At 47.4% G+C, this 13,290-nt stretch overlaps 1 protein-coding gene across 11 annotated transcripts in view; it reads right to left on the bottom strand.

Annotated features, from left to right (window-relative positions):
- Window positions 1–13,290, bottom strand: part of LOC106603271 (acetyl-CoA carboxylase) — a 54,974-nt gene that overhangs the window by 22,468 nt on the left and 19,216 nt on the right. For 4 of the 11 annotated variants that reach the window (XM_082974533.1, XM_082974535.1, XM_082974534.1 and 1 more), the window contains 15 exons: window positions 10,452–10,595; window positions 10,187–10,289; window positions 9,951–10,058; window positions 9,807–9,863; window positions 9,471–9,515; window positions 8,310–8,351; window positions 7,381–7,596; window positions 7,121–7,276; window positions 6,736–6,960; window positions 5,543–5,698; window positions 4,049–4,195; window positions 3,578–3,847; window positions 2,622–2,719; window positions 2,277–2,397; window positions 1,993–2,103 (listed from right to left, as the gene is read on the bottom strand). In XM_082974533.1, coding sequence (XP_082830659.1) covers window positions 1,993–2,103; window positions 2,277–2,397; window positions 2,622–2,719; window positions 3,578–3,847; window positions 4,049–4,195; window positions 5,543–5,698; window positions 6,736–6,960; window positions 7,121–7,276; window positions 7,381–7,596; window positions 8,310–8,351; window positions 9,471–9,515; window positions 9,807–9,863; window positions 9,951–10,058; window positions 10,187–10,289; window positions 10,452–10,595 — 1,999 coding nt within the window. Of the gene's footprint in view, window positions 1–1,992; window positions 2,104–2,276; window positions 2,398–2,621; window positions 2,720–3,577; window positions 3,848–4,048; window positions 4,196–5,542; window positions 5,699–6,735; window positions 6,961–7,120; window positions 7,277–7,380; window positions 7,597–8,309; window positions 8,352–9,470; window positions 9,516–9,806; window positions 9,864–9,950; window positions 10,059–10,186; window positions 10,290–10,451; window positions 10,596–11,188; window positions 11,351–13,290 lie in introns of all 11 variants that reach the window. The other 7 variants (XM_082974529.1, XM_082974530.1, XM_082974531.1 and 4 more) reach the window with 3 other exon arrangements.

Below are 13,290 nucleotides of genomic sequence, written 5' to 3'. Positions count from 1 at the left end.
AGAGAGAGAGGAAGGAGAGAGAGAGGAAGGAGAGAGAGAGGAAGGAGAGAGAGAGGAAGGAGAGAGAGAGGAAGGAGAGAGAGAGGGAGGAGAGGGAGGAGAGGAGAGAGAGGAAGAGAGAGAGGGGGAGGAGAGAGAGATGGAGAAAGGAGATAGAGATGGAGAGAGAGGAAGGAGAGATGAGAGATGAAGGAGAGATAGAGAGAGAGGAAGGAGAGAGAGAGGAGGAGAGAGAGAGGAAGGAGAGAGAGAGGAAGGAGAGAGAGAGGAAGAGGAGAGGAGAGAGGAAGGAGAGGAGAGAGGAAGGAGATGAAGGAGATGAAGGAGAGAGAGGAGATGAAGGAGAGAGAGGAGAGGAAGGAGAGATGGAGAGAGAGGAAGGAGAGAGAGAGGAAGGAGAGAGAGAGGAGAAGGATGAGAGAGAGGAAGGAGAGAGAGAGGAGAGAGGGAGGAGAGAGGAGAGAGAGAGGAAGAGAGAGATGAAGGAGAGGAGAGAGGAAGGAGAGAGAGAGTGAGAGAGAGGAAGGAAGGAGAGGATGGAGGGAGAGAGGGGGAGAGGAGAGAGAGTGGAGAGTGAGAGGAGAGGAGAGATGGAGAGAGAGGAAGGAGAGATGAGAGAGAGGAAGGAGAGATGGAGAGAGAGGAAGGAGAGATGGAGAGAGAGGAAGGAGAGATGGATGAGAGAGGAAGGAGAGACGGAGAGAGAGGAAGGAGAGACGGAGAGAGAGGAAGGAGAGACGGAGAGAGAGGAAGGAGAGACGGAGGGAGAGGAGAGGAGAGACGGAGGGAGAGAGGAGGAGAGACGGAGGGAGAGAGGAGGGAGAGACGGAGGGAGAGAGGAGGCGAAACAGAGGGAGAGAGAGAGAGGGAGAGAGAGGGAGAGAGAGGAGAGAGAGAGGGAGAGAGAGGGAGAGAGGAGGAGAGACGGAGGGAGAGACGGAGGAGAGAGACGGAGGGAGAGACGGAGGGAGAGAGGAGGAGAGACGGAGGGAGGGAGCGGTGGGTAGTCAGTGCCCGTGGAGCACCAAGAGAGAGAAAAAAAATCTGCCTCAGCAAAACTTTTCATTCTGATTGGAAACAAATGATATGGGTGTCCTTCTCCCCAGCAGCAGCCTCAGGCGTCACACTGCCATTTCTATGCAAATAACAACTTGACGCTTCTCTTTCTATTATTCCACCAGGAGCTGCAGCAGTATGACTGGGGAGATGAGAGGAGGGGGGAGGCGAGGGCCTGATCACTGAGCCGGAAAAATGTACACAGCGTGAGAGAAATAGAGGATCAGAAAACAACATTATAATTTCTATTCTTCGATTCAGACGTGACACCGTCTTTCTGCCTCCTAGTTAAGAGGTAGCGGTTTTATTGTTCACTCTTAAGGGATATATCCTATCTATTCAATGGCCATCGCTACAATACAACACAAATATATACACACACACCACTTTGTCCTCTTCCTCAAATGAACTGCAAAATAAATGGCATGAATAACTATTACATATTAACAGTGAAAATCCAGATTAAAATGCAGAAGCGTTAATTGCATGAACTCAGGAACAATCTACTTGGGTCACAGACGACGGAGCACAGTGCAAAAACACATTAACATGTCTCCTCCTCTCTTCAAAAAAACAATAGGACAATTAAAAGAGTATTAAAAGACACTCACTGTATCTGTTTTATAGATGGTTCATTTAATAACGTGTAGTCTTGTTGTTAGTGACGGTAGTGAGTGTTGCAGCTGACCTCTTATGGGAAAAGACAAAGAGCTAATGTCCCTACGCAGAGGCCGCACTGGAACGCTAATGTCCCTACGCAGAGGCCGCACTGGAACGCTAATGTCCCTACGCAGAGGCCGCACTGGAACGCTAATGTCCCTACGCAGAGGCCGCACTGGAACGCTGCATCCTGGCAGAATACCTCTCAGTATTTCAGGGAGAGTTTCGTGTGCCATGAGGTACAGCCAGGAAAGGGGGAGTGATGCTGGCTCTTACCTTGTTGAGAGCTCCAGCACCAGTGAGAATGATGTGGGAGTTCTCCACCTGAATGGTTCTCTGACCCAGCCTGACCAGGTAGGCTCCGATGCCTATGGCTCTACACGTCACCTGGAGAGAGAAGCGCACACAGCCTGCTTAGGAAACCCCTAGTCACGTGCATGTCAGCGATCCGGGTAAACCCATTCTTACATCTGCCATCCACCGCCTCTTAAGAGTAGCACTTAAGTAGGAACACGACAGACCGTAAGTAGTTGTGTGTTTAGGTGTGTGTCGGTGCGTACCAGGTTCATGGTGATGACCTCGTCGTAGGCCAGAGAGGACTCTCCTGCGATCATCCCGGAGCCCTTCAGGTTCTCCACCCCCAGACCGTCATCTTTCCCGATGATGTCAGTGATCTTGTACCTGAACAAGGAAAGGCTCTGTGAGACACATAACACCTCATCACTTCATCCCCCTTCTCCCGTTGTCCGAGGGCCTTTTCATGTGTATTCATGCACAGTCCATTGATTCTCTTACAGGTTGTAGTTTCACACTTTGTCCGCTGGCCAGTGAGCTGGATGTATTATCTGTATTGAATAGGGTTACAGTGAATAATAATATGGCTGAGGGGTAATGTCTGGACTCACCTGGACTCTCCCTTGTCCTCTATGTGTTCACAGTAAACAGAATTCAGGGCAGACACTTTCTTGTAGTCCTGAGGGGTCAAGTACAAGTACTTGAAGCCCTGTGGAGAGAAACAAAGACTGAATTAGCAGACTGCGAGAGATATGCATACACTACATGACCAAAAGTAAGTGGACACCCCTTCAAATTTGTGGATTCGGCTATTTCAGCCACACCCATCGCTGACAGGTGTATAAAAATCGAGCGCACAGCCATGCAATCTCCATAGACAAACAATGGCAGTAGAATGGCCTTACTGAAGAGCTCAGTACCTTTCAACGTGGCACTGTCATTGGATGCCACCTTTCCAACAAGTCAGTTCGTCAAATTTCTGCCCTGCTAGATCTGCTCCGGTCAACTGTAAGTGCTGTTATTGTGAAGTGGAAACGTCTAGGAGCAACAACGAACGGGACCGCCGAGGGCTGTTTTTAATGGTTCGGGCTAGGCCCCTTAGTTCCAGTGAAGGGAAATCTTAACGCTTCAGCATACAACTTTGTGGCAACAGTTTGGGAAAAGGCCCTTTCCTGTTCCAGCATGACAATGCCCCCGTGCACAAAGCGAGGTCCATACAGAAATAGTTTGTCGAGATCGGTGTTGAAGAACTTGACTGGCTTACACAGAGCCCTGACCTCAACCTCATCGAACACCTTTGGGATGAATTGGAACGCCGACTGCGAGCCAGGCCTAATCGCCCAACATCAATGACCAACCTCACTAATGCTCTTGTGGCTGAATGGAAGCAAGTCCCTGCAGCAATGTCCAACATCCAGTGGTGTCCACATACTTTTGGTTATGTAGTGTACATGGGCAGAGACATCTGCTAACGGAGTCCTACAACACTAATAACCTCCAAATCCAAGTGGAGTTTAAATTCTTCAACAGAACATCTACACCCCCATGTCCTATTCTGCCAGCTGACCTTGTAGGGGTCTTCCATGTCCTGCCAGGCCACATGGAACATGTGTCTGATCTCCTCTGCCAGGCCGATGCGGGCACCACTGTTGGCAGAGATGTAGATACGAGGGATGCCACTCTCCCTGGACATCTCCGAGGCCTGCAGGAACAGCAGGTCCTCCTGCGGCCCAAACGAACCAATCTTATGTGTGATGTCATTACTGATCACAATGATCTCACGCCCTGCCGGGTACTCCGGGGTCCTGAGCGTCATCCGCCAGGCCACCATGCCAATCTAGAGGGACACACACAGGTAAACATATTCATTGATGTAGTGGGGACGAGACAAACAAAGCAGGGGCATTACTCTTCTTTGCATTTACATATGTACAGAGACAATTCCTGGCAAACAGCTACTGAACAATCCTGCCAAAGAAACACAGAGACACCTACAGAAAAGAAATGGAACTGCGAGTTTAAAGGAGTTACTCCTCACCTCGTTCCCTCCTGGTAGACGGTTCATCTGCACCAGCTGTCCCTGTGGGTCCAGGACCAGCTCTGTGAAGGTGAGCAGCTCAGAGGGCAAAGGGCATTTGGGCAGGTGGGCGAAGGTTTGGGTGGTCTGCCACAGCTTCTTTAGAGCCTGGAGGAAAGAGGAACCAGAGAGAGGAGTCAAGAGAATGCTGCTCACTCTCAGTAGAACATGCTTACTGTAGAATAGGGGGCTGCAGGGCCCCGACAGAGATCATTTCGGCGCGGTCGTCATTTTTCATGCTGTGGTTGGGAGCGGCCGGTCAGACAGGTAACTTTGGGATGAAAATATTTTTGTAGTCTCTCAGATTATTTGGAAACGGTCATCTTTCTGCTTTGTATGCATTAGCCTACCTACTGTTTTAAAAGTACATCTTTGTGACATTATTCACACACTCAGAATTTGCTGCTTGAAATTAAGTGGCTTACCTCTTCTGTCCTAGTTGGGCGTGCAAGTCTCAATGAAATACAGTAGGCTGCCTACATGGGAACGTGGCAGTTATCTTTCCAAGGAAATTCAATATGATTAGACTATAGTTCACTAGTAATGTGTGAATAAATATTGATAATGGAAAGAAGGAGGCCGCTCGACCAACGTGAGTCGAGGTGCAATCAAAACATGTGATCATCGGTGAAAAGGAAAAGGTGCGACGCAAGCGAAGGCTATCATGGTGAGCGAGCGCTGCGCATGCAATTCCTTCTCCTAAAAGGAAGGCTACATCCTATATGCAAAACATAGCTCAAGACAAAGTGCAAGTATGCGCTCTCATCATTGTTGCTGCTTCCAGTTCAGTAGCCATACTTGCGAGATCAGGTGCGCGTGTGGGCTCAATGAAACAAAGTAGGCTATAGCCTATGCATGACCGGAGGAGCATGGGGCAGTTATCTTTCCAAGGAAATGTACTTCCTAAATATAATTAAGCTACAGTTTACTACATTGCCTAGTAATAAATATTGATCACCCATATTTGTCGCCGTCTGAAAATGTTCCCACTCCTAAAAAGTAGGCTATAAAAATAGCTCAAGAGAAAGTGCAAGTCTCTCCAACTCTGCTCTCTTCAAACTACATCTAGCATGTTGGCTGATATAGCCCAGTAATACAATATAAGGGCCATGTGAATCTCTGGTAATTTAATCCATTTCTTAAGTTATTTTTGCACAGGATGAATAAATCAGTCCTGCGCAGACCTCTAATGTAGAGTGATAACATGCAGGATTGACGTCAATTCCATTTAAATTCAGTCAATTCAGGGGAGGCATTTTTATTTATAAATTGGAAATGTCCCCTTATTTATTTCAACTTTGTGAGACCTTCATTTCATGCATTGGATTTCAAAAACAAATTGGAAACGTTACAATTAACTTCCTGGATTGACATGCAGTTGACCTCAAACATGATAGTATGTTTGTATGTACACCATCAACTGCGACCACTGAGCTGTTGTGTCGAGGTCCATACCTGTCTGACCATCTCAGGGAAGTCGTAGACGTACGTAGTGCCCAGGGACTGCGCCTGAAAGCGTTTGGACTGCAGCAGGTCCTTGGTCACATAGGGGGTGTTGATGAGCATGCCATGCAGAGGTCCCTGTTTGTCCCCATACGCCTGGAACATGATCTGAAGGAGAGAGGACATAAGGAGTCACTCACCACACACAGACACTAGCTGCCACACATATCTACACAGAGAACACAGTACACGATATGTAATGTAACGAAGACAGATATCCGCCATGGAGCCAATTCCAAGAAACAGGAAACGGTGACAACGCTGACCAGAGCTGTGGATGCAGTTCTATCTGCAATAGGAGAACATGAAGTCATGTTCTTCACCATCCCTATCAGTTGTTCCGTCTGATTAGGTCCTTTGACCAGACCTGGCAACCTGAGCCGTGTCATCACATTAGAGAGATATGGCCTCCTCGGATTGAGAACACTGTTTCTCTTGTGCTTCACACAATAAAGTCGTTTTAGAATAAAAAAGGAGTTCATCTAACATCGTGCTACTGCCACATGTCAAGGGTTCCATGAGAACAAGATAAGAATAGGCCTGGCCACGCCTGTGCTAAGTGTTGATGAATAAGGTTGAGGACAATGCAACGGATCCTCACTCAACTCGGCGCCATCGACCAGCTCCAAAATAGAACTCTTCTCTCATATTCTACATCATACAGCTAATATGGCACCTGCCCAGAAAAACTAATGGGAAGCGTTACAGTTAATTATTTCTCCACTGTAGTAGTTGGGGCATTATTTTCTACCAATCTTTAGCTGCCTGCATATGCTTTCTGCCAATGACTGTTTGACTCATGGAACTTTTACCCTGGTATAGCAATGGAATGGGATGATATATAGATGGATGCAACTTATCTGTTCTCCTACATAAAAGAAAATACCATGATCACTGCTAGTCTTGTCCAACAGGCTAGAGGCTGGGCAGACAACTTACACAACCCCCAGCTCCACTTTACGCAGTAGACTGACTGATCCACAGATGGCATGCCATTTATTTCTTAACTAAACTTCCAAATATTTGAGCATGAACCAGGAGTTGCCCATTAAGGTGCATTCTGGGAGCTGAGGGTTCAGCGTGAGGCTGTTTCCCCTGCCTGTGATTGTGGGCCGTGGGAGATGCAAGACGTGCGAGTGCCCCACCTGTCGGTCTTTAGGCCCCAACTGTCCGGTACGGGAGTCGGTGACCTCCTTGTACAGGCTGATGTCCAGGTAGTAGCCTGACTCGTTGGTGAGGAACAGACGGATGGGGATCTGTTTGCCCGTGGGCGTCAGCCGGATGTTGATCTTCAGCTCAGCCTGGAGCACCCGGAGCTTCCACAGCCTACTGCCGTAACGCATCACCATGGAGCGCACAGACTCCTCAATCTGAGCATGTGCACAACAGAGGTTACGAATGAAGCATATAAAACACACACACAGCATTAAAACGCATCACTACATGTAGTGCACAAACATGGATAACCACAATGTACACGGGAACAGTGAAAACAGCGTATGCACAGGTCTTGGGTGTGCTGCCACTGACCTTGGAGGGGTCCATGATGACGGTGGGGACAAAGTTGAGGAAGATGTGGTTGCAGTCGGTGCGTACGGTGGTGTTGTTGAAGGCCACCTCCAGCTCGTCCATGGCCTCCAGCAGCAGACGCTCTGCCTCGTTGTGGAGGTACTCAAAAGAAGCCTCCTGGAGATGAGACAGGACAGGAGCAGAGGTCAGAGAGGGGCACGTTTTCAGGTGTATTAATCACACACGCAGGCATTTAAGTCGTGTATCACTATCGCCCTCACCTTGGTGACCAGGTCTGAGTGACGGATGATGGCCCGGACAAAGAAGCGGTAGTCGGTGACCTCTGTGCCCACCTCCACGCGGGCAGCGCCCAGGTACAGGTGCATCTTGTGGTTGGCACAGGGGATGGCGGTCAGGGCAAAGTTACGCATGCGGTTCAGCTCCAGCTGGAAGGCCAGCGCTGGCTCCAAGTGACGGTAGATCCTGTCCTCCTCAAACTAGACACACAGGGGGACAATCAGTTATACAGCAAGAGACCGTCACACACAGCAAGATACTGTCACACCAACCAATTGAGGTTTCAAGGAATGGGAATGCATTTTCCTCAAGGCCTACCATCATCCAATTGGCTGTTTCAGGAGCATTGGGTTTGTATGAGACTAGAGGGTGCCCGCCAGCCATACACTGCATTAAGTAAATGAAATCAAAAGCAATCGCAGCCTGCTAATGGGTGTCATTTCTCTTAAATGGGGGACATAATTAAATAGTTAATTACGGTAATGAGTTTTGGTGGTGCCATTGTAGTGAGACTATCAGGGGCCTAGGCAGGGGAAGAGCCATCATTGATCATAATGGAGTGACTTTCAGTGCCAACTAAGGGGTGAGCAAGGAAAGAGGAAAGGTACTTTTTCTGCAACCATCTTATTCAAATTACCTCACCTCTATTGTTGCCATGATGTGAAATTGACACTTGCTTAGCTCTTCCGCTGTACCTCTAGTCTACACATTGAGAAGCACGGTCATTTGGGCTCATCTTTCATCTAAGTTATATATGCAGTCTGTCTGTTAGCACTTCAAATATGAATTCCCTTATCTTTTTGGGATGGATTGAACCTGTTCATTGATCACTAACCACTGAGCAGACCATTATCTGTTATTTTATGGTCGCTCATAAAGTCAGTGTTCAGATTGACACACGGAAGACACTCACCTTGTCTCTGGACCGGAAGGTGAAGAACTTGGGGAACTCTCTCTGTGTGAGAGACAGACAGGTGAGGAGAGAGAGAGTACAGTTACACAAACAGATCCACATGCTGCGAAGAACTCACGTTGTCAACCTACCGGGTCTCCTGGTTAATACAGACAGAGAAAGTTAGGGCTTTGAGTCCAGGATTTCAAGAATCCCTGCTCTGCTGCAACTAAGTTACAGAACCAGCTAGACTAAAAATAGACATGACCTCCAGAGAATAGAATGACCTTCTAACCTCACTAAGTGGCTACATTTCCTTCTACAGTTCTACATTTCCCCCCTCAATGAGCTGTGATGAGCGCTATGTGAATTGCTGTGACAGTGAGGAGGAACACTATATGGCATCAGTCTGTGACCAGGAAGAGCCTGTTTAACATTCAACAGCCCTGATCTCTTCCCATTTGTGCTGGTGTCCGAGGGTGGAATTACAGTGTATTCTCCCAAACTGCCATTTCACATAATGACAGACAGCAACAGGAAGCAGGGGAGCAGCGACAGCTAATCTAATGAATAAAACATTCTCTTTTCACAGGGAGTGATTTTGTATGTCTGAACGCTCTAGCTAGAAGCCTGATTGTCAGGTTTGGCTTTGAGGATCGCACCCCACTTGGCCAAACAATACCGGACTAATTGCAAACACACTCATCAACTCAATCGGTATATAATAACAGGACAGTTGTGTATTAGTCTGGGGCACTAATGCCCACTACAAGCCTGTATATAGGACTGATGTGGTGTTAGTATGACAGCGAATACAGGATTTATTGTGTGTGAATACACTGGTCTGTGTGGTCTGAAGAGGATGGGCTATTCAGAGGAACCGAGTCTCTACTGTATGAGACACAAACCCACATATGGAGGAGGGCCTCACCAGTGGCAGTGATTAGCTCTCATCAGAGCCTGTTCTTCTCTTGTCAAAAGAAAGGGCAGCATTCAAAGGGCTGACGCAGGGAGAGAGAAGGGAACCTGGCATTTACCCAAATGTCTTTAGTCTCAAATGCCGTCATTATCTGCCTGAATCCAACGAAAAGCTACTTCGAGTGGTCCAGGGAAAGAGTTGACAATACAGGAAGACAAACTGTACCGTTCCACAGTTATCATCCACATCTTCCCACTACTCACATGAAACCTCTGGTCCACCTCACAGTTGACTGCCTTCCTGAAATCCTGTCAGCACAAACCCCACAGCAAAGGCAAGACATGGATACAGAGGAGGGACAGAAGGAGACAGAGAAAAGAGAGAAGAGACAGAGAGCAAGCAAAACAGCCAAATTTGAGATACAAATGAAGGTCAAATTACAGGCCATTCCAAATTAAACGCGTGACTCTCTCGTGCCGTCTGGATGTCTGTAGAGTCAACGTGCATCATTGTGATTAAGATAAGATCGTTGACGGTGATTGGAAGAGTAGGTTAGAGAACCGAGGGTAGAGTAGGGAAGTGGGAGTCCTAGTGCTCACCTTCTGAGCTACCAGGAAGGTCAGCCTGCGGATGCCATGTTCAAACAGCAGGGATTTCTGGGGGAAGAAGACACAGGGAGAGAAAGTGTGAGCGACTGAGGTGTCCAGGTGTACTTCCTGAAAGGCTCATCCTAAACATCTGACCTTTGTCTGGGTGAACTCCCGGAACATGGCGGCCAGGCCGTCGTCATCGATGTCACTGTCAGTCTTGATGGCCACGTTGAGGATGTGAATGGGCTCGTCTTGGATACTCTGGGTCACAAGACGCATGCAGGCAAAACATCAGTCATATCATTCAGAGAGAAAGTATCTATTGCAACTAAACGAAGAACAGTGTGTTACAACACACATCAGAACCAGTACTAGCAGACAGTACTGACCTTGGTGTCCTCCTCTCCATAGAGCACAGGGTTCCCTCCCTCTGGGAAGGTGGGGCTGGGAGGAGGAGAGTCACAGAAACAGCTCATCACATCTTTAATGTTCCTGACGGAGAGGAAAGGGATCACGGTTAGACACCACACACACTTAAGGTAATATCTCAGTATTACAGCTCCAATTCAATAACACCATTTCCCAATGTGGGAAAATAATACAAGTCGTATTGTACTGATTTGGAAATAAAAGGTCAGAGAGCCCAGCCTTCACCTGGTGAACTCCTGGAAGGAGCGGAAGGAGACCATGGCTCCCATGCGCTGGCAGGGTGGGGTGAAGGAAGTGTCCAGGAGGACGTCACTCACGCTGCCCACGTGTACCATGCCGTAGTGGTTCAGGTTGGACGAGAACGACATCCTGGGGCAACAACAGACAGCCGTTAGACCGGGTTCCTGCAGCACACACATTCACTCACTATCCCAGAGCCGGGCCAGAGCAGGGAGCAGGGCAGAGCCCATCTCTGACCCATAGGAGAGTCACCTTAAAAGAGCCCCCTCACCAACCAGTTCTATCCCACAGCAGTATTTATTAGATCTGTGATCAGCTGCTGGGACAGAAGGAACATTCTGACTCCTCATTCACTTCCATACCAACACTCACAGAGAACAGTGAACCAGGATCCGAATAAAATATAAAAAAAATTACGCATCTTCTAGATGTACTACTCACGGAGTAGCCCAGCAGCAGTATTTAAATGCTAAGAGGTAGATTACGTGAAAGACGAGCAGATATCTGCGTAATGTTAGTGAACATGGAAGCATTGTACATTTTTCCCTTGGCCAAAAAACATAGTAGAAAGACCCATGGTTCCACCAGGTGTTTTTAGTATTCAGAGGTCCTCCTCTCCCATCCACACAGAGGCCAAGTCCTCTTTTAGAGAGGCCCAGAAGTTAGCCCATTGAGTTAGCCCACAGAATGCTATGTAGCCTAGAGTCTCTATGGGTCCCAACCTGTCCACAGAGTCATCCGTATCTGGAGGTTTATTCTCCTCCGTTTTAGCATCATCCTTTGTTTTATCATCCTGTGCTTTAGGGTCCTGTTTGTTACTGTCCACAGACACAGGCTTAATGTTCCGAGTCCGAAGACGGGGCAGGGGCTGGGAAGACAGTCTCCTGAGAGGACAGGACAGCAGCAAGCAGCACATTCAGAGCACAGCTAGCACAACGCAAAACAGAATATTACAGTAACGTACTACATCTTTTGACTCCCCAATTCCAGAGAAGCACAATGTAGAGACACAGTAAGTATACAGTGCATTCTGAAAGTATTCAGAACCCTTCCCTTTTTCCACTTTGTTAAGTTGCAGCCTTATTCTAAAATGGATTAAAATTAAAAATTTGCCTCACTACACACAATACTCCATAATGACAAAGTTTTTTTTTTAAACAGAAATAATTTTAATTTACATAAGTATTCAGACCCTTTGCTATGAGACTCGAAATTGAGCTCAGGTGCATCCTGTTTCCATTGATCATCCTTGAGATGTTTCTACAACTTGATTGGAGTCCACCTGTGGTAAATTCAATTGATTGGACATGATTTGGAAAGGCACACACACCTCTCTATCAAATCAAATTTTATTGTCACATACACATGGTTAGCAGATGTTATTGCGAGTGTAGAGAAATGCTTGTAAAGGTCCCACAGTTGACAGTGCACGTCAGAGCAAAAACCAAGCCATGAGGTCGAAGGAATTGTCCGTAGAGCTCTGAGACAGGATTGTGTCGAGGCACAGATCTGGGGAAGGGTACCAAAAACATGCTTGCAGCATTGAAGGTCCCCAAGAACACAGTGGCCTCCATCATTCTTAAATGGAAGAAGTTTAGTACGACCAAGAGTCTTCCTAGAGCTGGCCGCCCTGTCAAACTGAGCAATCGGGGGAGAAGGTCCTTGGTCAGAAAGGTGACCAATAACCCAATGGTCACTCTGACAGAGCTCCAGAGTTCCTCTGTGGAGATGGGAGAACCTTCCAGATGGACAACCATCTCTGCAGCACTCCACCAATCAGGTCTTTATGGTAGAGTGGCCAGACAGAAGACACTCCTCAGTAAAAGGCACATGACAGCCCGCTTGGAGTTTACGAAAAGGCTACTAAAGGACTCTCAGACCATGAGAACTAAGATTCTCTGGTCTGATGAAACCAAGATTGAACTCTTTGGCCCGAATGCCAAGCGTCACATCTGCAGGAAACCTGGCACCATCCCAACTGTGAAGCATGGTGGTGGCAGCATCATGCTGTGGGGATGTTTTTCAGCGGCAGAGACTGGGAGACTAGTCAGGATCGAGGGAAAGATGAACGGAGCAAAGTGCAGAGATCCTTGATGAAAACCTGCTCCAGAGAGCTCAGGACCTCAGACGGCGGCGAAGGTTCACCTTCCAACAGGACAAATGACCCTAAGCACACAGCCAAGACAAAGCAGGAGTGACTTCGGGACAAGTCTCTGAATGTCCTTGAGTGGCCCAGCCAGAGCCCGGACTTAAACATCTCTGGAGAGATTTGAAAATACCTGTGCAGCGACGCTCCCCATCTAACCTGACCGAGCTTGAGAGGGTCTGCAGAGAAGAATGGGAGAAACTCCCCAAATACAGGTGTGCCAAGCTTGTAGCTTCATACCCAAGAAGACTAGAGGCTGTAACCACTGCCAAAGGTGCTTCAACAAAGTACTGAGTAAAGGGTCTGAATGCTTATGTAAATGCGATTTCATTTTTTTTTTTTATATAAGTTAGCAAAATTCTCTAAAAACCCATTTTTGCTTTGTCGTTATGGGGTATCGTGTCTAGATTGATGAAGGAAAACAACCATTTAATCAATTTTAGAATAATGCTGTAACAGAACAAAATGTGGAAAAAATGAAGTGGCCTGAATACTTCCCGAATGCACCCTACACACCTACAACACAGAAATATACAGACAGTAAGACAGACACTCAGTCTTCCTGGTATGCTGCATAATGCCATGCTGTTGCCATTCATTTAATATATCACCCATAATCAGATTCAGCTCCGATTTTAAAAACCTGATTCATTTATGGGATAACTAGTAACACTTAAC

Source organism: Salmo salar, chromosome 04 (genome assembly GCF_965601325.2).
Source record: "Salmo salar chromosome 04, fSalSal1, whole genome shotgun sequence".
NCBI lineage: Eukaryota > Metazoa > Chordata > Actinopteri > Salmoniformes > Salmonidae > Salmo > Salmo salar.
The sequence above is the reverse complement of the archived record's forward strand: the minus strand, read 5'-3'. Positions and strand labels throughout refer to the sequence as shown.